At 34.6% G+C, this 23,247-nt stretch overlaps 1 protein-coding gene across 2 annotated transcripts in view; it reads right to left on the bottom strand.

Moving 5' to 3' along the window:
- Positions 1 to 23,247, bottom strand: part of FBXL17 (F-box and leucine rich repeat protein 17) — a 181,822-nt gene that overhangs the window by 5,308 nt on the left and 153,267 nt on the right. The window contains exon 8 of one of the 2 annotated variants that reach the window (XM_026719686.2): positions 5,167 to 5,309. The exons of the other annotated variant lie outside the window; for it this stretch is intronic. Within the exon in view, the coding sequence (XP_026575471.1) occupies positions 5,167 to 5,309 (143 nt within the window). The remainder of the gene's footprint in view (positions 1 to 5,166; positions 5,310 to 23,247) is intronic. 2 annotated transcript variants of the gene reach the window in all.

The raw sequence follows: 23,247 nt of genomic DNA, 5'->3' as shown, positions 1-23,247 counted from the left end.
ACATAAAACTGACTGCCCCACTCCTTAGAATAATGTAATGCTTATGTATTTCCATCCCCCCCCCCCCGTTATGAAGCAATTGTAGTAGTTAGTGCAGAGGATGAATGTGGGTTGTCTTACTTGGATGTTCTTTCATGGCGAAAGACAAAACCAAACCACATACTAGTTGCAACAAGTAGCTGTAACACACTAAATAAAACTTTATTGGGATAATTTAATATTGGAAATTCTGGTTATCATATTTGTCTAGAATCTCCTATGAAAGACCAAACCAAATACTAGTTGCAACAAGCAGCTGTAACACACTAAATAAAACTTTATTGTGATAATTTAATATTGGAAATTCTGGTTATCATATTTAGAATCTCCTATTGTATATCCAGTATGAGAGAACAAATGTATCAATTAGCATATCATGTGTATGATTCATAACTGCAAGCTTTAAGATTTGGCTCTATCCAACCTGATGGATAATAATGAATATCATCTTTTTTTTTTTAAACTAATACAGAAACCTGAATTTTTGGGACTTGTGGCAACAGGCAACAATAGATAACATAAAGACCAAAATAATCTATTTTATGAATTTGACCCAAAATTGCCCATGTATATCAGATAAAAGCACTGGTGGTAATTATGGAAATTCTACAATTCTACTGACAAAACCAAACTATATTCTTATTCCAGAAACTGATTGTAATATCTAATATTATGCTATATCAATTTTGTTTTATGATTTTATATGGCGTTATATTATTTTTGCTACTTTTGTTTTTTGGATTGGCTTCTCCCAGAGTCTGGTATGGAGATGGTCAGCTATACAAATTTTACAAATAAACAAATAATCCTGGTGAACTATTTATATGCTTAAGATATCAAATTTACTATATCTACTGTTTAGAAACCTTTCACATGACCATCTTTCTTTTCAATGATTTTAACAAGTTTCTGTGTATATATCCTGTGTATTACTTTCTCAATTATTTTTAAGTATATTTTTTAACTTAATAGTTGAATGAATAACATTCTCAGGTGGCCTAATTATAATTCTGCCTGTAGCTACAACATAATAAAAGGTTTGTGAAATCATTCTCTGTGAAGTGCTAGGCACTTGATCTATTCAGCTGAGATGTTCCACAGAGTTTCAGTGATTACCTCAGTGCTGATGGCTTAGGGGTAGCTGAATAATACAGTCACAGAAAAACATCTGCATCTCAGACAATGTGCTTCAGTCTGAATTATGGATTAAAAACAACAAAAGTGGACAAAGTGATGGCACCTTGCAAGGCTAGCATCTACCTGAATACTGATGCATTACTTTTGTCAAAGTGAATTTACTCAGACCCATTTCTTATATATTATTCTTGTGAAGTAGATCATAATTTCCATGTTCTGCCATAAATACCACAAAGTCTGTATGCAAAATAATAAACAAGGGTTGTTTCTCTTAAAGCTTAACTCGTTCCCAAGTGGCTACCTCAGTCACCTGACGCATATGGTACCCTGTTGTTTGAAGGGAGTATCTAGTATAGCTCCCATATTACAAATTGAGTAACGGTGAAATGTTGAACTGGAAATACCATACTAGTATTAAACTAATAAATTGTGGAAAAATTACTAATAAAACATTACTAAAAAAAACCTGTACAAGTAACTAAGTGCCCCAGTAGAATAAAATTATATATATAAATGTAATAGTAATTATTTGCACTCCTACATCAGACTTGATAAAACAGTTGTACAAAACTTTTAATGTTGCATTCAACTCAGCTAAATATGTATTGAAAAGTTCTTTCTCTTTATGATTTTTATTAATAATATGGGGATTAATTAGTTGATTTAGCAACCACCTTTAGACGGTTTCTCATTTTATTCTATCTTTCAAAAAACTAATGTTGTAGATCTAAATTTAAAATAAAGCAGCATGATGAAGGGGATGAAAGTGGATGAAAGCATTCAAGTAAATTGCCTTCTAATAGGATTCTGTGAGTTTTGAATATCAGATATCCAATTACATATAAAATTTCAAAAATTCACGGAATCAATTATGAAGCTTCTTGATTTCTGCAAATTATAGCTATTCACAAGAATGGGGGGATAAATGCTGCATACATAAATAAATGTCTTTTCTTATAAATTAAAAGTTATCATTGCAATTCTTAAACCAAGAATATTGTGAAAACCATTTTTATTTGACATAATAGGAAGAAACATTTTGTTATCTACACTACAATTCTTAATTAATTCATAAATATTATTTAATGTTTACTATTTACTGATAATTCTTTATGCCTTTTAGTAATATTACAGAATATGTCAGTGTATAATAAACATGTTCAGCCAAATGGGTTCATTTTACAGAAAAATTTAAGCCTTCTCCCCTATGCATATTGTATGTATATTTTAATGCAGCTGGGAAAGAACAGTCTAAACCAAGTTTAATTGGATTACATTGGGACATAATTGTAGACATTCTTCAATTAATGTTTTCTTTAAAAAAGTATTTTCTACATTTGGGGTTCATAGAAACTACTAAAATTATTTATTTAATGAAGCTGCAAACTGGTGGCTTGTTTGGGACAATTCCACTTTTCTATTGTTAAGGTTTAAAATAAATATATATTTTAAACACAGCTATGTTAGGCAGTGAATGTGTATGAATTAATGGAAGACAATAAATGTAACAATATTCGTGTCTTGTTCTTTTGAAAATTCTAAACTGTTTCCTATTTTGAAATGAAGATGTAAGTATAGTTCATATATAAGTATGGTTCCTTATATGTTGGTTATATTGCTATTTATATCTTGCTGCTCATAGTTTTGTACTTTCTTTTGAACAGCATTTTAAATAATTAAAAATCTATAAATGTTTTAGTATTGAATAAATATATGTAACTATTAATTTTGATTAAATGATAAATATTATGCATGAAAAATTCACAAAAACAGACTTCATGGTAATCTCACATTTTTAGGATAAGATCAGTGACATCTAGCAAGATTGAAGACATCACGAGTAGTGGGAGCCCTTCATTCAACAACCTCCAAATCCTATATTCAAATGGAATTTTTCAGAAACAAAATGTTATTTTCTTCTCTTTCTCCACTATCTCAAAATCTGTCCCAGAATGGATTTTGAGGGTACATGGGAAGTTCCACTTATTTCATTAATGGAACCAACCTTTTCTTCTTCTTAAAAAAACATTTCTATTTAATGATTTTCTTCTAGAAGACTACTACTCTCAACTAGGCTAGGAGTCATGCAATAGTTTCATCCTTATTCATTCAGACAGCTAAAAGCATACCATTCTTAGATCCACCTTTCTTAATTAACATTTCTATTCTACTTTAGTGGAAGAATGACTTGATAGGACAATAAAACAATATTTTACTTAATATTATTATCAAGCCATTTTGTTTCTTAAAGTTGTTGCTTCAACTGCATGAAAATCAAAAGAACTACACTAATGGAACTTGATGAAAAAGCAATTAATCTGATTATTTTCATAGGGTGGATCAATAGCAATAGCCACTAGTGAAGTCTGTGGCCTAGAACCAGTTATATAATCAAACGGAATTAAGCAGCGACTGGCTTTAGCCAGCTCTGCAGAGTCTCTGGATTAGTTAGCACTTATTAATTCTAAATTTATATGAAGTACACATGAAAGAGACTCCAAGGAGATTATGTCATTAAAAAATGTTTTAGGGGGAATATTGGAATCTTTTGCTACATATTGCTTATAGTCAGTGTCTTGATAAGTTTTTCTTCCATACCTGTTAACATCACATATAAAGGGAAGTGTCTATCTGGCATAGCAACATTATTCAATATTTTGGAAAAGGTTAAGAGGTGAAAAATTGAACCCAAGTGCATGGCTGAACATTTTGTTGTCACAATGACCTTTCCTACTTGCCAAATATTACTATAATGATGTTCTAAAAGCATTAGTTGGAAAATAAATGAATTCTGCATGAAATATGAAAAGTTAAGAAAGAAAAGTTCTCTATTTTCTGACTATGAAAGAGAAATGAAGCTCTTAAGCTGCCAACATTGCATCTAAAACATTTTAAATGCAGCTTCTGAATTTTGTTCTTTTTATGGCTATTATTCGGCTTTCCCTTGCAGAGAGAGGTTTAACAAGCAAGTTAAATGACCCCCAATGGTGACTCTTATGCCTCACTTTACAGCATTCTCATCAAGATAGCCAATATATATTTCTCCATTAATCAAGAACAGTTTTCCCTACTTGCTCTGTAGCACTCTCACAGATTCTTATTCTTGTTAGCTAAGTTGTCTCCCTTCACAGCATGCAGGTCTTTTTGTAACAAGTCGGGAAAACATAAGCAAGCAATTAAAGGAACACAGACAATAGTGTATATAGATTATACATGGTTTAAGTGATGGCATACTAAAATCTGTTTAGAACACCAAGGTCACTGAAATGGACATGGACTTTTTTAAAAAATAAAAGCTTCTTTTAATGTACAATCAAGTTTAATTTTACCCACAAAAATATGTAAAATTGATCAGATAATTGAAGACCTAACTTAAAGTCAAGGAATTAAGCAGATATTTTAGCATTATTCCTCAAATAAAACTCTCAGTTAATGGCAGTCTACGTTTAACAACTGACTTGTATGGTGACCATTTGTAGTACAGTGCTGAAAAAATAATTTTGCAAACAATCTTTGCATTTATGATCTTTGCAGGTCCAATATTGTAATGTGTTTTTGAATAAGCAAGAAGCAGTCCATAATGTATGGAAATTTTAATAATATATAATGGTTAAATTTTAATTATGTCATCTTAAGTAAATATATTATGCTTGTTTTTAAAATGACTTATGAACAAAAATGTGAGGCAAAATTATGACTTTTACAAAGTCATGTGTTTTGGTCTTGGGATATTTTTAGATTTTAGGAATGGGATATTTTTAGATTTTTATTTTAGATCTAGGCAGATTATTATGTTAATGAATTATATATAATAATCAATCAGAAATTAGGAAATTCAGAAAGTGAAATTATATAACTTCAATATTAAATAATCAGACAGGACCAAAATATCATATACAGAACTTGCTTTTACTGTCTTGCTTGAATAGATTTAAGAATGTGGCTTGTAAAACACATGGGGATATAGGTTTTTTATACGATGTATCTTACCTTATCACATCTCATCAATCCCAAGTATCGGAGTGATTTACTAGTCTGAGCAATCTGGGTGGCTCCCTGATCTGTGATTTCTTTGCACCATCCCACATCAACTGTCTCTATTGTCATACTGTATCTTCCAATGGCTATCAGGGCTGTAAAACATGAGACAACCAGAACCAGAAATGAAACATAAATCAAACAAACATTTATTTTATAAATACATGCAGAAATATATCAAAAAGTTAGAAATATTTTCTCTTGAACTTTCTGTTTGTTGTACCTTGATTGATATACAATACTTATTAGCTCATTTATAAACAAAGAACTTTACACAGTTCTTTTCCTCCTTAAAAACCATACTGTAAAATACTTATATTTGCCTTGCTTCATAATATGTACTGGTTACATTTGTTTAAACTTCTGTTGTAAATATATGGTCTTAATTTTGCCATTATTCTACAAGTTTTAGTTTCCAATCTGGTATCTTTGATAAAGTTCTTCTTTTCTAATGTTATGCTAAATTCATTCTCACAGCTGTGACCATATTTTAGTAAATAATTGTGATTTTGTTTGTTAAAATGCTGTAGAGTTATCCCTAGAAAGAAGATGTCATTTCTAACATGATTTCTAATATTTTCTTAATAGGACTATCTATTTCTTTCTTTCTGGTACTTTTGAGTTATTTTTCGTGTCGACTACCATGTTCTTTCTATTTCATGGTATTTCCACCACTTATATGATTTGACTGTCTTGGCAATTATTGACATAGTTATAACTTAGAATAAAAGTGTAGGGTAGAATTCATAAAAGAGTTTTGCAACAAAAACTCTGTCCTTTTCCAACATGCATTGGAATGTTGCACACATATACAAGAAGTGGAGCTTGCCTCCTCAAAAGGTATCTATATCATTTCTATGAAATCCTGACCTATCATTGACAACCTTGATTTTAATGGATTGGACTAGGACAAGAAAGATCCATACGCACATACAGAAGTTCTAGCCATTATCTTTCAGATCAACTAATTTCACAGGATTAAAGGAGGATTTACTATATAAACAGCCTTAACAGCTACAAAGGCAAAGTTTCTCAACCTCTTTAGCTTTCATGAACTCTTGAAATAATTATCAAGTTTCAGAAGTTTCTGAAATAGAGAAAGGAGATTCCATAAATTGTATAGCCAACCTCTGAAGCTAATTCTGGGAATATTAATCTATTTAAACATTGATTTTTATTAGTGCTGGATTACTCGGAAAATATAATTATTGAAAAAAATTGAATGTTTTACTTATATTTTTAGTCACTACTGATACACTATTTTTAATTGCACTAATACATTTAGATTTTTTATTTATTTGCCAGTAGTCTAGATATTTGTTATCATATTTGTAATATCTTTGTTTAGCAAAAATGATTTGAGAGATTTTATCTGCCACCAAATCACCTATCTCCTTTTATTTACTATCTGTTTATATATGCTACCTAATCTAGTTCTTGTATATGTTGCTAGTAATTGTTAATTTATTTTTTACTAATAACTTTATTGGAAATTACAAAATGCAAGTAAAACTAATGTAAACTATAAAAAATAAAGAGCAACAAAAAAGAGAAGAAAGGGGAACTTTCCTTTCCTATCAAGTAAGCCTAAACTTATCACCACCTCTTAAACTATAAAAAACTATTCTTGATCCCTGATATCAAACAAATCTTTAAAACGTTCTCCATTCTAATTTGCAAAAATTCACTAAGGTGTACCAGAAATAACAATATAGCTATTATAAATTTATAATATCACTTAAAATCCTTTCAATTTTTTTCAAATACAATCAGTAAAAATCCAGCATAATTTACAAAGAAAGTAATAGAATTATATTAGTCTTAATCAGATCTCTTAAGCAAATTCTTCAAATCTCATTATTCAAATACAATCTATGAAAATCCTATAGAACTTACTAAAAATGTCAGCATTAATTTAGGCAAATAAATTTAAAATGTAACAAGTAATTTCTTTTCTACAAAACTGCTATTTATAAAATACCTTAAAATATATTCTTTCATAGCCAGCAAAAAACCCAAAACCATTACTAATTATCAGATATGTCTGTCTGTCTAGTTGAAGAAGATGAAAAAAAACCTTGATTTTAAAAAACCCCTGCATGCTAGGTGTAGTTATTCTTTTTAAGTCAATAACATGCAGAAAATCTCAAGAGAAGACTAGTTTAATCAGTGTAATATTATAATCTGTAATAGCTGAAAAGAAAATGTTTTCAGCATCAATAGCAAGTTTGCTTTTTTTGAAGGCTTCACCAAGTATCTTCTATGTTAATAGATATTTTGATTTCACCAGCATGCTAGATAGCAAATTTCTCAACCCATAAGGCAAGTAGTTTTCATAAATAAGTTAACCTGGAAATTTTAAAAATATAAATACTTAATTTATATAAATATACATGGTCATAAAGGAGAAGTATATTAATAACAACATAATCATGTCCATTCATACATTATACTGCACTTCTCTTTTACCCACTTTACAAGCCAAAATTGAAATGGCATAATTTGGGAGATAACCTACTGGTTTCAGAATCCCTTACAGAGGTTCTTAATTGTTAGAACTTTTAGCCCCCTCTCCCCAGTTAACTCAGAAGTTAACTGAGTCCATGATATCTGAAACATACAAATAAACATTTACACCATAATTTCTTCTGTAGACTCATCAAATCGCTTTCAGATAATGACAGCTGCAACTCATATCCCAAGATAAGATGTCACTGGCCAGCTGCACCTTAATTGCAACTACTGCAGAATAATAAAGCTAGTAACATTAATTAGTACTCCTCTATATAAAGAATGGGATGTAATGTCTTGAACATAGTTGACTGTAATCATCCTGGGAACACTTTAAACAGTAATTAAAGTGATGGAAATGCAAATAAAAATGTACGGTCCTAAGGGTTTGAAAAAGACTACTTTCTCCTCAAGTAGTTTTTAGAACTCTTCGTATTTAGCAGCATAATTTACCTTTCAAAATATTCACCAATAAGAAGCATACCAGGGGAACATGCACAGATGCATTTCTATGTGGGCTGGGATATAGCCAACATTATATGAACAAAGACTGACATGGGCTACAGGACGTTCCTCTTCCCTGCATTACTAATGTCAATGCCCCCAATGCATCAATTTATTATACTGATGATAAGAATTATACTGAATTTTGTAAGCTGTTCTAGAAGCCTTTTCATCTAAAGAGTAGGGTAGAGTCATTTGAAATAAACCAGGCTGGACAAGCAGTCATTGTTTCTCCATCTGTTACAATTTACTCAGTTAAAAATAAACAATTACAGCATGTAATTCAAATATGTACATCATGATCTACAGCAACTAGTTGCTGCATCTGTACACAGAGAGAATGAGACAAACAACTATATGTCAGGGAATGTGAAGAGCATTTTCCCAAACAAGTGATCGATTTTTAATTAACTATTATAAAAATACACATCAGGAAGATGTTTGATTTAACCATTTCTAAAGAAATTGTTGGAATTTAATTTTTTCTATTGTTTATGAACAAATAATCTTCCCTATAAAATGTGTGTGATGAAATCATAATTCTATGTAATTTGATCTGTTCTGTGGTGGTCTGACAATTGAAATGAGACGCAGGGAAACGTCTGAGCAATTGCCAGCCCCGAGTAGACCCAGGTACCAGCTTTTATTGAGAACAAAATGCATATACAGAAAACAAGTGACCTCAACAGGATGTTATTTCCACAGGATATATAGGATGAGAATAAACAGGATGAGAATATACATCTGCGGAAATTCCCATGGGAATGGCTCAGCTATATACTATGACCTTTCACCGACATATTTGGTCCCCTAAGCTTTGCAGGTCATAACAGGACAAAAACACCCATAGCAGGCGGAAATGCCCCCCCACCAGGGGCATTTTTTAGTCCCTAGATCTATGCAAAGCTATACAAGGACTTGCAGAATAAAATATATTACCACATTCCCTCCTTTTTTATTTATTCAAAGATAGGGGGTGTTTTAGTGGCATAATACACAGTTCCCTCGCGACTTTGTCTCGTACGCTGAAGAACTGAGGTACATATTTGAAATAGATTAGGAACACATTGAATACAGCAACATAACATAATAAGTATAATAACAATTGTCACAACTAATTGAAGCAATGAACGTAACCATGAGCTGTCAGGAAGCCAATCCCATAGCAAAGCCCAAGGTGACTTATCAAAGCCATCTTTTCCTGCTTCGTGCTCAGCTATGCGGTCTTCCATATCATGAACAGTTCTTGTAATGTTAGGCTCATAATTATGTATGAAAATACAACAATGTGAATGAATTAAAGCACAAACTCCTCCTTTAGCAGCTAACATTATGTCTAAAGCATAACGATTTTGTAAAGTAATTTGGCGAATTTCAGACACTTCTTCATTTAACATCTTAATGCTCTTAACAGTATTATTAAACATAGCAACAGTGAAATTATTTAAAATATGCAGATCCCGATAGTTCATAGCCACCCCCAAAGGTGGTAATGCCGCCCTGGAAAGTTGAGTTAACCACCACCCTCCCGTGGTGAGACCCGAATCCACCTCCCTCCTGTTACGAATCCGGGCCTTGGGCAGTTGGTCTAACTTATATATTACTGGGATGACATGCCCAATCGTACACACCCCAGACCAATCCTTTGGCCATTGTTGATAAGCAGTATCCCCACATAGCAACCATAACCCATCCGGAAGAGGAAAGTATTTTAAATGCTTATGATAGATATTATTGGAGGCCTGACTTTCCCAACCCCACATTAGCCACATCCAAGTACAGAGAACATATGCCCCGTGACCAATGTCAGGCCTCTTAGTGGTTGTCCGATTTACACAACAGTCACGGGAAACTTTCAAAGCCTTGGATAACGTAGAAGATGTCCGATTTATGCAGTTGCTCTTACTAGTAATGCTTTTTACACATCTCATACATCCTCCTTCCAAAGGAATCACCTTCTTACAGAGCGTAGTATTTCCTAGCAAAATAGATTGAGTCCCTACAGGGGGGCGGTAATAACAAACCGATGCTTTGGTAGTGAAAGTTACCTTTGTTGTGAACAATGTTTGATTCCACTTTTCGGGGTCTGGACCCCAGTAAAGCCAATGTTTAAAATCATTATAATCAAAATTAGCACTGGTTCGCTCATTCAAAGGAACACCATGTAACAAAACTCCACCTTTCCCAGACCCAGGCACATGCATACAAAGCCAACAATTAGTTACATTTAAACCCTTAGCTGCCATCTGAATGTCCTTGATGTAGGAATTTTCTTTCCATAAATTATCACCAAGGTCTCTAGTTTTTGAGATAATAGCAGTTCTCCGCCTCCGTATTAGAGTCCGTGGAGGCATAAGACGAATGGAAAGAGAGTCTGTGTAAGGTAACTTAGGTAACTCCAATTGACATCTATATTGTCCATAGTCTGAAACAGAAACATTAAACAGGATCAGAGTTGTAGCACAGGCTGAAGATATAATATCCTTATCAGGTCCCGAATAAAGAATGTCTTGACCCTTATGCCAGGACCAATATGCTGGAAAAATCAAGGGATGCCGCTGTTTGCAGATCAATTTAGTCTGATTCCCCAGAGGAACCTGCTGCAAACAAGTTGATAACCTCAGATAAGCAGTCATCTTTTCCCAGCCTTCACAGCGCCGCGCCTGGATTGCCGGCATCAAGAGAATCAGGAACCACAGGTACGGAATCAGGAAATGCCATCCTGCTCCTCTGAAACCTCCTTCACTGGCACCTGCGAAGGCGCTTGCGAATGATCAGGCCGAATACATCGACCAGGAACCCAACGAATTTGACCAAGATGTTCTACTGCTGCATAACCACGTCCCCACGTAATCAGCTCAGCGGGAACCCATGCCGGATCCGGAAGGAATCGCACCAACACTCGAGGCCTCACTGCATCTGTAGAAGGAGAAGAAAAATGCCTGCTGGCCTTTCATGCAGGGGGTTACCAGACAAATTTAAAAATTTAAAGTATACAAAGCAAGATTTAAATGATCTTGAATTGCCGGAAGCCCCAGGAGCTTCCTCCTTTTTATTTAATTTAGCTAACATGTTCTTGAGCGTGCCATTATAACGCTCCACAATAGCCTGTCCTGTGGAATTGTATGGAATCCCAAATTTATGTTCCACGGACCACTGTTTGCAAAACTGATCAAAGACTGTGCTCCGATAAGCTGCACCATTGTCTGTTTTTATAGTTTGAGGCGTACCAGCAACTGAAAATGTCTTAATGCAATGATTGATGACATGTTTAACCGCTTCACCTCTTTGAGGAGTAGCCATTAGGAATCCTGAATAAGTATCCACAGTCACATGTATATACTTCCAAGGTGCAAATGATGGATACTGAGTAACATCCATTTGCCAAATCATTGAAGGTTTCAACCCCCTGGGGTTGACTCCCATAGGAATAGCCGTGCCTTGCTTTGAACAAGTTGGACATTGCTGAATTATGGCAGCAGCTTCTGCAGCAGTAAGCTTGAATTGATGTGCCAACGCTTTAGCATTTTGATGAAAATAACTATGGCTGTCCCATGGCTGGACAGTGAGAACTGAAGTTACAGCACTGTCAGCTTTGGCATTGCCTTGTGATAAAATTCCAGGTAAATTACTATGGCTACGAATATGGGCAACAAAACACACATTCACACGCTGCTCCAAACATCCTTGCAACAACAAAAGCAAATGTAGAATATTGGGTGATATTCCAGGAGACAAATAAGAACCTGCTACAAAGGGTAACAAGTTATATACATACAAAGAATCCACTATTAGATTAAAATCCTGATTTTGAAAATTTTGAAAAGCCAAAACTACAGCAGCAAGTTCTGCCTGCTGGGCAGACTTCTGCTCTGATGTCACTTTTGTATGCCAAATTCCAGATTTATCTTTCCAAACACAAGCACCAAACACAAAAAAAATTTTTCTCCATCAGTAAAAACTTTAGGAGCATCTGATATACTGATTTAGGTCACACTCTGTCCCATTGATCTCTTTTTTTGCTGACTTTGATCCCCTCCAGGAGCCCAACATTGCGCTTTAAAATGTCCAGGCTTCCCACAATTGAAAAAAGTTTCTTTATTATTTCCTGCCTGCAGAGCCAGAGCTAAAGTCTCCATGTTAAAAGTCTGACTCCCCGCCTTCCTACATGCGTTTATCAAATCTGTGATCTCTCGCTTTCCACTCGCAATAAGTGGATTAAGGATCTTTTGCGATCTACATTAGCCTGATCTACCGCTAACTTCAAAAGCAATTCATTCCGGGCAAATTGATTGTCAATTTGCCTTTCAATAGCCAATTTCAATCTGCTAATGAAATTTTCATAGGGTTCATTGTTCTCTTGTTTGATGTTAGTAAAGGTCTTCTCACCACCTTCGCCGTCAGGGAGAGCCCCCACGGCTTGGAAATTAACTGGGAGAAGAACGAACCCCTCCTCTGGCATTCCATCTCGCTGTAGTTCCACTGTTGTGAAATTACCAGCTCCATAAAGCTGATCTGGAGTAACATTTGCTGTTCCCCTTTGAACTGCCAGCTGCCTCCATTTCTGATCTAATACCAAAAATTGAGCTGGGGTTAGAATCATATTTAACAGAGCTTTCCAGTCAGCTGGAATCATTTTATTTCCATAACCAACTGCTTCTAGCAATGCCTGAGCAAATGGCGATCTAACACCGTATTCTTTTGCTGCTTGCTTAACTTCCTTTAAAATCTTGAGAGGTAAAGGCTTCCACACTCTCTGCGGATTTAAAGCAGCATCCACACCAATTTCTACTGGGTTAAGTTGAATCTCCACTCCAAATTCTACCAAATCATCTCCTGATAATTCCCCTCTATTTGTTGCTTCCTGAATAGCTGCAGTAACTGCATCTACTTGAACTCTTAAAGGCAAACTCTTCTCTTCTGACAAAGTATTTTCAGTGCCTGACAGTCCTCTGGATTTATCTGGAGGTGCTGTCGGTGGCAATATACGTACCGCATGGTAAGGCGGCAAACCTTCTTCGGGGGGTGCTAGGAGCGGTTGTTCATGAGTAGCTAATGCATCCATAACCACCCTCCAGGTTAACAAAATTGAAGAAGGGGCACGAGGCTCCTCGTGCAAAAATTTCCCTATCTTTCTCCAGCACTCTACTTTAATACTACCTCCCTCTGGATAACACGGAATATGTTTCCAAACATACTGTAATAAGTCCTCAATTTCTTTCTTTCCTACTGCATGTCCTCTACTATGAACTCCAAACTTAAACCTATTCCCAGTGATCTCTCTCATTTCCCTAATGTGCCCTGTCTGAGCCTTCGAGAAATCTCCTCCCATACTCACGAAAAGAATCTGTCTCCGTCCAGCGAAGAAGATGAGGGCCCAGTCGACGTCCGCGACGATGAGTATAGGATGCGGGAAACGTATAGCTTTCAAGCTATCACGCCGAAACGTATAGCCTTTCAAACTATCACGTCGGGGTCACCACTTGTGGTGGTCTGACAATTGAAATGAGACGCAGGGAAAACGTCTGAGCAATTGCCAGCCCCGAGTAGACCCAGGTACCAGCTTTTATTGAGAACAATAATGCATATACAGAAAACAAGTGACCTCAACAGGATGTTATTTCCACAGGATATATAGGATGAGAATAAACAGGATGAGAATATACATCTGCGGAAATTCCCATGGGAATGGCTCAGCTATATACTATGACCTTTCACCGACATATTTGGTCCCCTAAGCTTTGCAGGTCATAACAGGACAAAAACACCCATAGCAGGCGGAAATGCCCCCCCACCAGGGGCATTTTTTAGTCCCTAGATCTATGCAAAGCTATACAAGGACTTGCAGAATAAAATATATTACCACATGTTCCCTGTCAGTTTGTTTTTAAAGTATCTGCAATCTTAAATTTCAACATATCTCTGATGTAAATGGTGAATTCTTTAATGAAATGCATTGGTATTTTTTAATTGCAGAACTAAGCAAGAAGAGAAAAAATTCTTATAAAATTTTAGCAGACTTTGTTCTCCTCCCCTCCAAAGATGCAGAATAATATTAAGTATATTTATATGGGATATTTATTTATTTATTTGATTTATATTGCCGCCTATTCGCCCATGGCGACTCAAGGCGGCTTACACAATGTAAAATCATATTTAAAACAAAAAATAAAAATAAAAACAATAAGAACTAACAAAAAGAATCAAATAAGTTTGTAAAGTACAATAGAACAAAATTTGGAAAATAAAAAACAAAATAAAACAAAAACAAAAACCAACTCCTACCCCACACCCCGACGACAGCAAATCACATTTGATGGGTTCCATCCCTCTCTGGGTTCCCTAGGCCCGCTGGGGAAATTTAACTAATTTATATGGGGATATTTCAAATAAATAATTTTTTTTGCAAGTTTTTATATTTTGCCTTTAAATATTTCAATTAAAGGAAAAAATTCAAAGAAGAGTAACTAATTTGATTAAAGGCTTGGAGACTAAAACATATAAAGAACTGTTGCAGAATTTGGATTTGGCTAGTCTGGAGAAATTAGGACTGGGGGGACATGATGGCAGTATTCCAGTATTTGAGAGGCTGCTACAAAGAGGGGGTCAATTTATTTTCTGAAGCACTTGAGGGCAGGTCAAGAAACAATGGATGGAAACTAATCAAAGAAGCAAGTAACATGGAATTAAAGAGAAACTTTCTTCAGAAGTTGTGGGTGCTTCATCACTGGAGGTTTTTAAGAGACTGGACAGTCACTTGTTTGGAATGGTATAGGGTCTCCTGCTGCAGCAGGGGGCTGGACTAGAAGTCCTCCAAGATCCCTTCCAGCTCTATTCTGATTGATTGACTAAAAACAGGCATAGAGTTCTAAAATGTGCAAGATCAGAGGCTCACCCAGTTCTGTGTAATTCTTTTCATCAAGTTCGATATGCATTCTTTTCTTTAAATTCTGCGCTCATTATTTTACCAGAAAAACTTTCATTTTTGAAAACAAACAAGCATTTTATTTAATAACTTCCCTGCTTATCAACTATGTAGTCACTTTTTTCTCCCAACAAGTTGAGGGGCAATAATGTGGTTGTGGATGATGATAGCAACGGTGTAAAAATGGATAGCATACAGGTCATTCTAGCCTGTTTTTTTGTGCGTGGTAGGCTTTTAGTCAACTATGCTAAAATGGCAACTATTAATTCAGATAATTTTCAATATTAAGTGCGCCTTTGTACATGTACTATAAAAAAATCAATATGATCCTTGGGATAGATCAATATTTGCTTTTCTCAGTTGTGAACCTTGCTCTCATTCTAGTCATTTCTTTTTTAGTACAATTTTAATTGGAATTTAAAGTATATCATTAAATCTCAGCTGGGCTTTGTCTACACATTATAAAAAAGATGTTGAGACTCTAGAAAAAGTACAGAGAAGAGCAACCAGAATGATTAGGGGACTGGAGACTAAAACATATGAAGAACGGTTACAGGAACTGGGCTTGGCTAGTCTAATAAAGAGAAGGACCAGGGGAGACATGATAGCAGTGTTCCAATATTTGAGGGGCTGCCACAGAGAGAAAGGGGTCAAGCTATTTTCTAAAGCAGTGGTTGCCAACCGGTGGGCTGGGGACCACTGATGGTCCATGAGAAAATTTTGCTGGTCCGCAGAGAAATGTTCCCCCCAAAACAATTAATCCAGGCTGTGTGGGAACACAAGACTGTGCTGCCCACATGGCCCGTGGGAACGCAAGGCTTGCATCAGAACAAGAAGAGGTAGTGAGGGCAAGGGCAGAGGGGGAGAACTTACCCCACTTGCCTGTCCTGGCCATCAGGCTGCTTCTTTCCGCTTCGTTCTCCTTCTGCGTTTGGCTGCACACAAGGAAAGCAGCCAAAGTCTTTCTTTCTCTCCCCCAAACTCTGCCAGAAACGAGTCTTTGGGACCTTGCAAGGCCTCCTGCTCCAAGAGGCTGCACCAGCAAAAGCTCATTTCTGGTGGAATTTGGGGGAGAGAAAGAAAGACTTCTGTGGCTTCTGCTGCTTTCCTTGAAGCCAAAAGTCTCTCTCTCTCCCCCTGAGAATGGAGATGGAGACGGTATCCTGTGATCCCAAATAAAGAATGATTGATCGGTAGGAAAATAGGGTGGGGGAATTTCCTGCAGACTTTTTGGGGGAATTTTCCAGAGTCTCTGGTCTGCGGGATTTAAAATGATGAGCTTGGTGGTCCCTGAGGTCCAAAAGGTTGGCGACCCCTGTTCTAAAGCACCCAAAGGCCAGAGAAGGAATAATGGATAGAAACTGAACAAGGAGAGATTTAAGCTGGAAATAAGGAGAAACTTTCTCACAGTGAGAACAATCAACCAATGGAACAGCTTGCCCTCGGAAGTTGTGGGAGCTCATCACTTGAGACTTCCAAGAAGAGCTTGGACTGCCATTTGTCAGAAATGGTGTAGGGTCTCCCGCTTGGGGGGGTTGGACTGGATGACCTACAAGGTCCCTTCCAACTCTATCTGTTATCTGTTATGGTTTAGTGTTATTGCTGCATGTCTTGTTTCCTTTCTCAGAAATGAAAACCTTTTTCAAAACCTTTACAATATTGTTGATTTAAACAATATTGTGATGTCACATTCTGTCTTTACTGATGCTGCAATATGCTGTTATTATTTGATCACTTAAAATATTTCATTCTGGAAAATCCATTAACTAACAATACAATGGAATGCAAACACATTAGGAACTCTAGTTTTTCTTTCTTCAAAGAAAACAATTTTAGATAAGAACACAGACCAATCCAACTAAGTCATATCAATCATCAATTTGGCAAAAGATTCCATTTTTCAAAGATGACAGCAATAAGTGTAAAACTAGAATTATCTGCCTCTTTCTACCACATTGTTTTCCAACAGTATTTTAAACTGATTGCACATTTTTTTAATTCATAATAAAAGACAATAAATAAAAACTAATATATTTGAAATAAAATGCATTAAAACAAAAAAAGATAAAATATGATGGACAGTGTCAGAGATAATTAAATGCCCCTGGAAGAATTGTAGATTATAGCCAGAGATAAAACAGCATAGTTGTCCATACAGTCATTTATTTTTTTAAAAAAAACTGTGTGTGTATAAACTGACTTAAAGTGTGTTGATAGTAATTTCACTTTAAAAAAAGAAATTTAGATTTTAATCTCAATTATTTATTTGAGATCTATCCCAAAGCAGCTATAAAAGAAAGGTGTTGTGAAGAGAATGTGATTCAATTATTGGTCCAACATCCTATATTTGATTAAACATTTATTTTTGTGCAATAAACAGAGGAATCTAAGAAAACCAATCATACAGCGATATGATATAAGTAATTAAAATTGCATTGTGTCAAGGTTCTAACTAATGAACCCAAGCAAATCAGAACTCTAGGATCCTCCTCAAATATCTTCTTTATTGAGGACATCATATTGGCACTGCTTCAAAGGAAAACCAATTCTAAATCTTTCCCACAGTTTCAGTATAATTAAAATAGGAAACAACCCTATCCCTAAGTGTCACAGGTCACGTTGGCCAATTGGGTTAATTGGCAGGCTCTGCAGACACTCCTTCCCCGATCTTATCTGTTGCCAGTAGAGATTACCTTGGTTCTCATGAGAAAACTCTCTATTGTGTCTAGTGAGGCCTTCCAACCTTAATAGCTTCGCTATGAAACTTATGTGATCGGGCTTAGTGTTGGGGGAGGAAAATAAAATTCTCAAAAATAAAGCTCACAAGTCTTATTCCCCCTTTTTTTCTGAAGCACTCAACTCTGGGCTTCATCCTTATCCAAATTGTCAAATAAAAAAGGGCAGGGGCCAAAGTTCAAAAATAACCAGTTCCACAAAGAATTATTGACAAGGCCATCAGAAGTAATTTGAGTAAGCTCCTACACACACACACACACACACACACACACACACTCCTTTTGAATGAATACCATTATAGGCCTGTTCCATATAAATTGCATGTGAGTTCATGCTGAAGCATAGGCTACATAAAAAAAAAAATAGAAAACACAATTTTTTGATTTATTAATATACTAGTTCGATACCCTTGCTTCGCTATGAAACTATGTGCTCAGGCTTAGTTTTGGGTGAGAAAAATAAGGGGAAAAAATTCTGCCTCTGCCTACCAGCATCCATTGGTATTCATCTGGCTAGCGTCCTGTCAGTGTGTGAGAGAGTTGAGGGCTGTTTGGAAACTGAAACAGTATTTGCTGTGTGAGCAAGAAGGAGACAGCAAGGAGCCTGGGCGTGGCTTGGCTAAACTGTTCTGTACTAAAGCTGCTTGCTGCTGTGAAACTGAAACTGCAACTCCTCTCCTCTGCTTGTGTTTTGCATTTGGAACAGATTTCTTTTCAGGCAAGGGGGAGTAGAACTTCTTAGCATCAGAGTGTGTTGATAATAATATATGAAATACTAATGCTCTGATGGTCATTTCAAAAAATCCTTTCTTAGTGAGCACCTAGAAGCCAAGAGCCAACATACATGCCAAATTTCAATTTGTAGGCTTTACGGTTCTGGAGATTTTGTATAGATAGATAAAAACAGTATGAGAGGAGCATTGCTGGACAGTATGCAAGAGGGATGAAAAGATATTATCACACCTGTTCTCAATATGACTCTTCTCAGTGTGGACCACTGATAATCTGCTCTGAAGTAAGATTCATCAGTAAAGCAGTTTAAGCCTGGTAAAAACCCTGGGTATGATATAAGAGCCAATCAAGAACATTGGGGGAATCTCAATTCTGACTTCTCTTTTCTCTTTCATTGAACAGGCCACATGTGCGTCAATGAAGATTTGGGGTACCAATAATAATACAATATATTAAAAAAAGAAAAATGAACCCAAATTATAGATTTATTAATCTGTTAGATATTTTCAAGTTGTATGCAATATAGCAATAGTAAACAATGAATTATGAATTAAACTGTTTGCAAAGGATGAAACATTATGGCAGATGAACAATTTGGCTTTTAACCAGACTATTCTCTTTCATATTCAGCCTAATAAATAAAATGCATTTATTTCACATAGTTTTATTGTATTTTATGTCTATTTTTAAATTTTATTATTTATAGATTTACATATTTTATTTTAATATTTGTTTTGCTAAATGTGATGCTAATATAGTTTAAGCAAAATGACAGCGATATACATTTAGGAGCTTTACTATGTATCAAGCTGATTAGAAAGTTAAATAATATTTTAGATTGTAACTATTCCACATATCAAAGATTTTCAAGCTTATTTGAAAGTTTTTCTAGTGTGAAATCTTCTAAAGCTATATGATTAAGCTATAAAACCTGTTAAAAATATAAAATTCAATGTTTACAAAATATGAGCTTTAGAAGGTCTCTGTGGAAACTTTTGTCAGTGACTTTGGAAGCACAGAAATTTTTATATAGCTGTGGTAAGATTTTTGTTTCCATTAGATTCCAGCATTCATTTCACACACTTTACTGTTTTCCTCCTGACAATATATTTATACAGCCTATAAATTTAGGTGAGAACTTTAGACGAATCACCCTTTTTATCTCTTCAGCAGTTTGCAAAACGTTGCTCCTGGGATTAGAACATATTCACAGTAAACTTATTCACTGAAAATTCTAGTAGCCTGACAGCTAGAGAAGCCTTTTAAACTGTGAGACAACATAAGGATCAATTTTTTACTGCAATCTGTATCTGAAAAATAAATCATGCTGGGAATTAAAAATATAATGTGCCTAAGGTATTTTACATGAAACTTTATTAATCAGCGTTAAGTCTAAATATAGAGTTGATGTACTGAAAATATGTAAAATAAATTAAAAGTTAGCTAGGTAGACAAGAGTCATTAGATAACACAGCTTACTTTGCAACTTAGTGATATTTATAAAACAAATACTGCTCTGAACTGTAATACTCCAGGTAAAAAAGTCCCTTTTTTACAAGCCTAGGTATGGGCCTCTAAATCTTACTTCGGGGTATAAGCCTTTAAATCTTTTTCTTTTTAATCGAAGGGACAATCCTCTTACAAATCCCAGCTCCCACAGAAACAAATTTCAGCTGGTGGTATGGTAATTCCAAAGCCACATGTGTTAATTCTCTTCTTCCCTTCTATAAATTTACTAAAAAAGAGCAGCCCAATTTTTTCAATATTTATTTTTTTATTTAAGTCATTCGCTTAAAAGTTACTAGACATATTAAGGAGTTTTTGAAATAAACCATCAAACTTCCCTGAAGACTTACAGTATGTGTCTCTGGTCTTAAATCTCTGCACTATATTTATCTGTAAATGTTTATAAAGATAACATGTTTGATATAAATAATATTAAATTATATGCCCAATGCATGTATATCAGTAAAATGTCATCTTAAAACAACTTTCTTGCCACTTTGGGGATCTTGTCAATATAAGAGTGGAACAAGACATTTGTAGTTTTTGTTTTATAGGACTGTAAAATCTCTTCTTTTACAGCCCTTCCTGGCTCCTCAGTGATTGAATTATTTTTTCCAGCATCCTTCATGACGAAATGCTTTTTCTAAAGTTTCTGAATCTGATTGTAATATTCATATCCAAATTAAGATACACAAATATTTATCCTTCTGCTCCAGTTTTACATGGTCACCGAAGTATTGTCCACTAAACTTCTATTTAGCTAATAATATCTAGATAAGCATAAGACAATATTCAATTACATTACCTTCAACTACACTTCCAAGTGAATTTTCAAATGTCTTACTTGTATATGCATTTATTTGTGGGAGCAGGGAAATTAGGAAAAATCTAAGCCCTTTTTTGGGTAAAGAAAGTCCTTCAAATCATTAAAAGGGCTATTTGGAAGGATTTATCATCACATACTATCATCCATCAATATTTTGAATAATCTAAGTGCTGTTATTTGGTTCATTTCCCCTACTTTGCCCATTTTATAATATAGAATATCTGTATATAGAATATATAGAAAAAAAAATGCCTGTATATATGCCTCATGTAATAATCTATATTGTTGGGGGGGGAATCTTGGCTTGATTAACCAAGTATTGTAACCATATGAGAACTCTGTCTTTCAAGCAAATATAGGTAAGTCCTCATTTACCAACAGAAATGGGGACTGGAAACTCCATTGCTAAATGACATGGACATAAGGCTCAATATTATATGATTGTACTGACTTATCACAGCTGCTGTTCCAGCAGTCCCAGTTGTAGTTGTTAAGAGGAATCCTATATGGTCACAGGCTCCTGCAGTCACACAATTGCCATTTGCAAGTGTATATCTATATATACTCTGCAAGTATCCAGAGTTTTAAACTTGCTAATGTAAAATATTATTCCTAAAAGAAAGTTATTTTGTGAAACATACATCCTCACATTAATTCTAATGGTGAATGAAATATAGAAAATCGATAAATATTTTATTAATTGAAAATAAAAAATTAAAATGATTTCAAATAGGTTTACAAATGATGACTTTAACAATTTCAAGAACCTATTTATTTCTACTCCAAAACATTATTTATAACTCTCCAACTTATTGTACATAGTATTTTTTTCTCATCTAAGTAACAAAACAGGCAGCTTTTTGCTTTCTTTGATTGATGAAAAGTATAAAATCTTGTAATTTTTTCAAAAAAGCAGAACATTATATTACTCTGTTTGAAGGCATGACAAATAGGTTAATTCTTTTGCTGTCATTATGCCAACACACAGTATATGACTATTCTACAAATGAAAGTTTTTACTTTCAATTTTTTGTTATCACCATTCCTGCCATTATCAACACATCAATCAGCAGCTCTTTATATTTTATTTGTTTATTAGTTTCAACAAATATTCCCAACAAATCTAATCAAGAGTCTGTTTTACTTTTATGATTGATTTTACTCATTGCTGAAAATTCTAAAATTCAGAAAATTTTAATCCTTGGACAATATACTAATAGTGTCTCCCTCAAGATTGAGAAAATGTATGATTTACCATTTAAAAAACTGCTAAAAACTAAACTCTTTTATTCTTAAAACTCACTCATTTAAAATCACATTGCAAAAGAGAGATTAAATTGATCAAATGAAATCAAAAATATTGAAATCAAAATCATTCATTAAGCTCCCAGAAGATTACAAATATGTTTACCTGAAGTTTTATGATGCTCTAAAAATCCCATTTTTCTTAAATGTATATACATATACAAGATTATATTTGATTTCCAGACATTATGTTCAAATCCATAATTTCCTGGGTTGACATACTTTATGATTCAGTTTTCTTCTATGCTTGCTTTCATTACAATGCAAATTTATAAGCTAACCCAGATCAACGTATCAAAAATTATAGTATTTTTGCATCCCTTTCAAATTCACAACTATTTTCTAGAGTTTATTATATTTAAACGTAACTATGAATGATGCACTTTCTAACAACATGATATAAATATAATCATACAGCACTAAAGGGTATAATTATTCAGCACAAATTAATTGAAATTCCATTTTACAGCCAATGTTTTATAAAGCAAATGAAAATAATTTAGCATTATTGCAAAACAGCCCTTCTGAAATCTGTTTAGTCAAAAGTAAGGAAATTAAAAATAGAAAGAAGTATAAAAACTATTATTTCTGTGGTCATAAAAACGAAGTATAAACTCTGGTATAAAAGACATACTTGGAGAAGAAAATATTAAGTAAAGGAATATAGAGCAATTTGTTCCATAGGTAGTAAAATCTATGCAAAACATATATTAATATACCGTAATTATTATTATATTAATAGAGCTGTGGTGACGCAGTGGTTAGAATGCAGTACTGCAGGCTACTTCTGCTGACTGCTGCCAGCAATTTGGCAGTTCGAATCTCACCGGCTCAAGGTTGACTCAGCCTTTAATCCTTTCAAGGTCGGTAAAATAACGATCCAGATTGTTGAGGGCAATATGCTGACTCTAGTAAACCGCTTAGAGAGGGCTGTAAAGCCCTGTGAAGTGGTATGTAAGTCTAAGTGCTATTGCTATTATATTACTATA

Source organism: Pseudonaja textilis, chromosome 2 (genome assembly GCF_049901715.1).
Source record: "Pseudonaja textilis isolate UNSWEBS1 chromosome 2, rPseTex1.2, whole genome shotgun sequence".
NCBI lineage: Eukaryota > Metazoa > Chordata > Lepidosauria > Squamata > Elapidae > Pseudonaja > Pseudonaja textilis.
The sequence above is the reverse complement of the archived record's forward strand: the minus strand, read 5'-3'. Positions and strand labels throughout refer to the sequence as shown.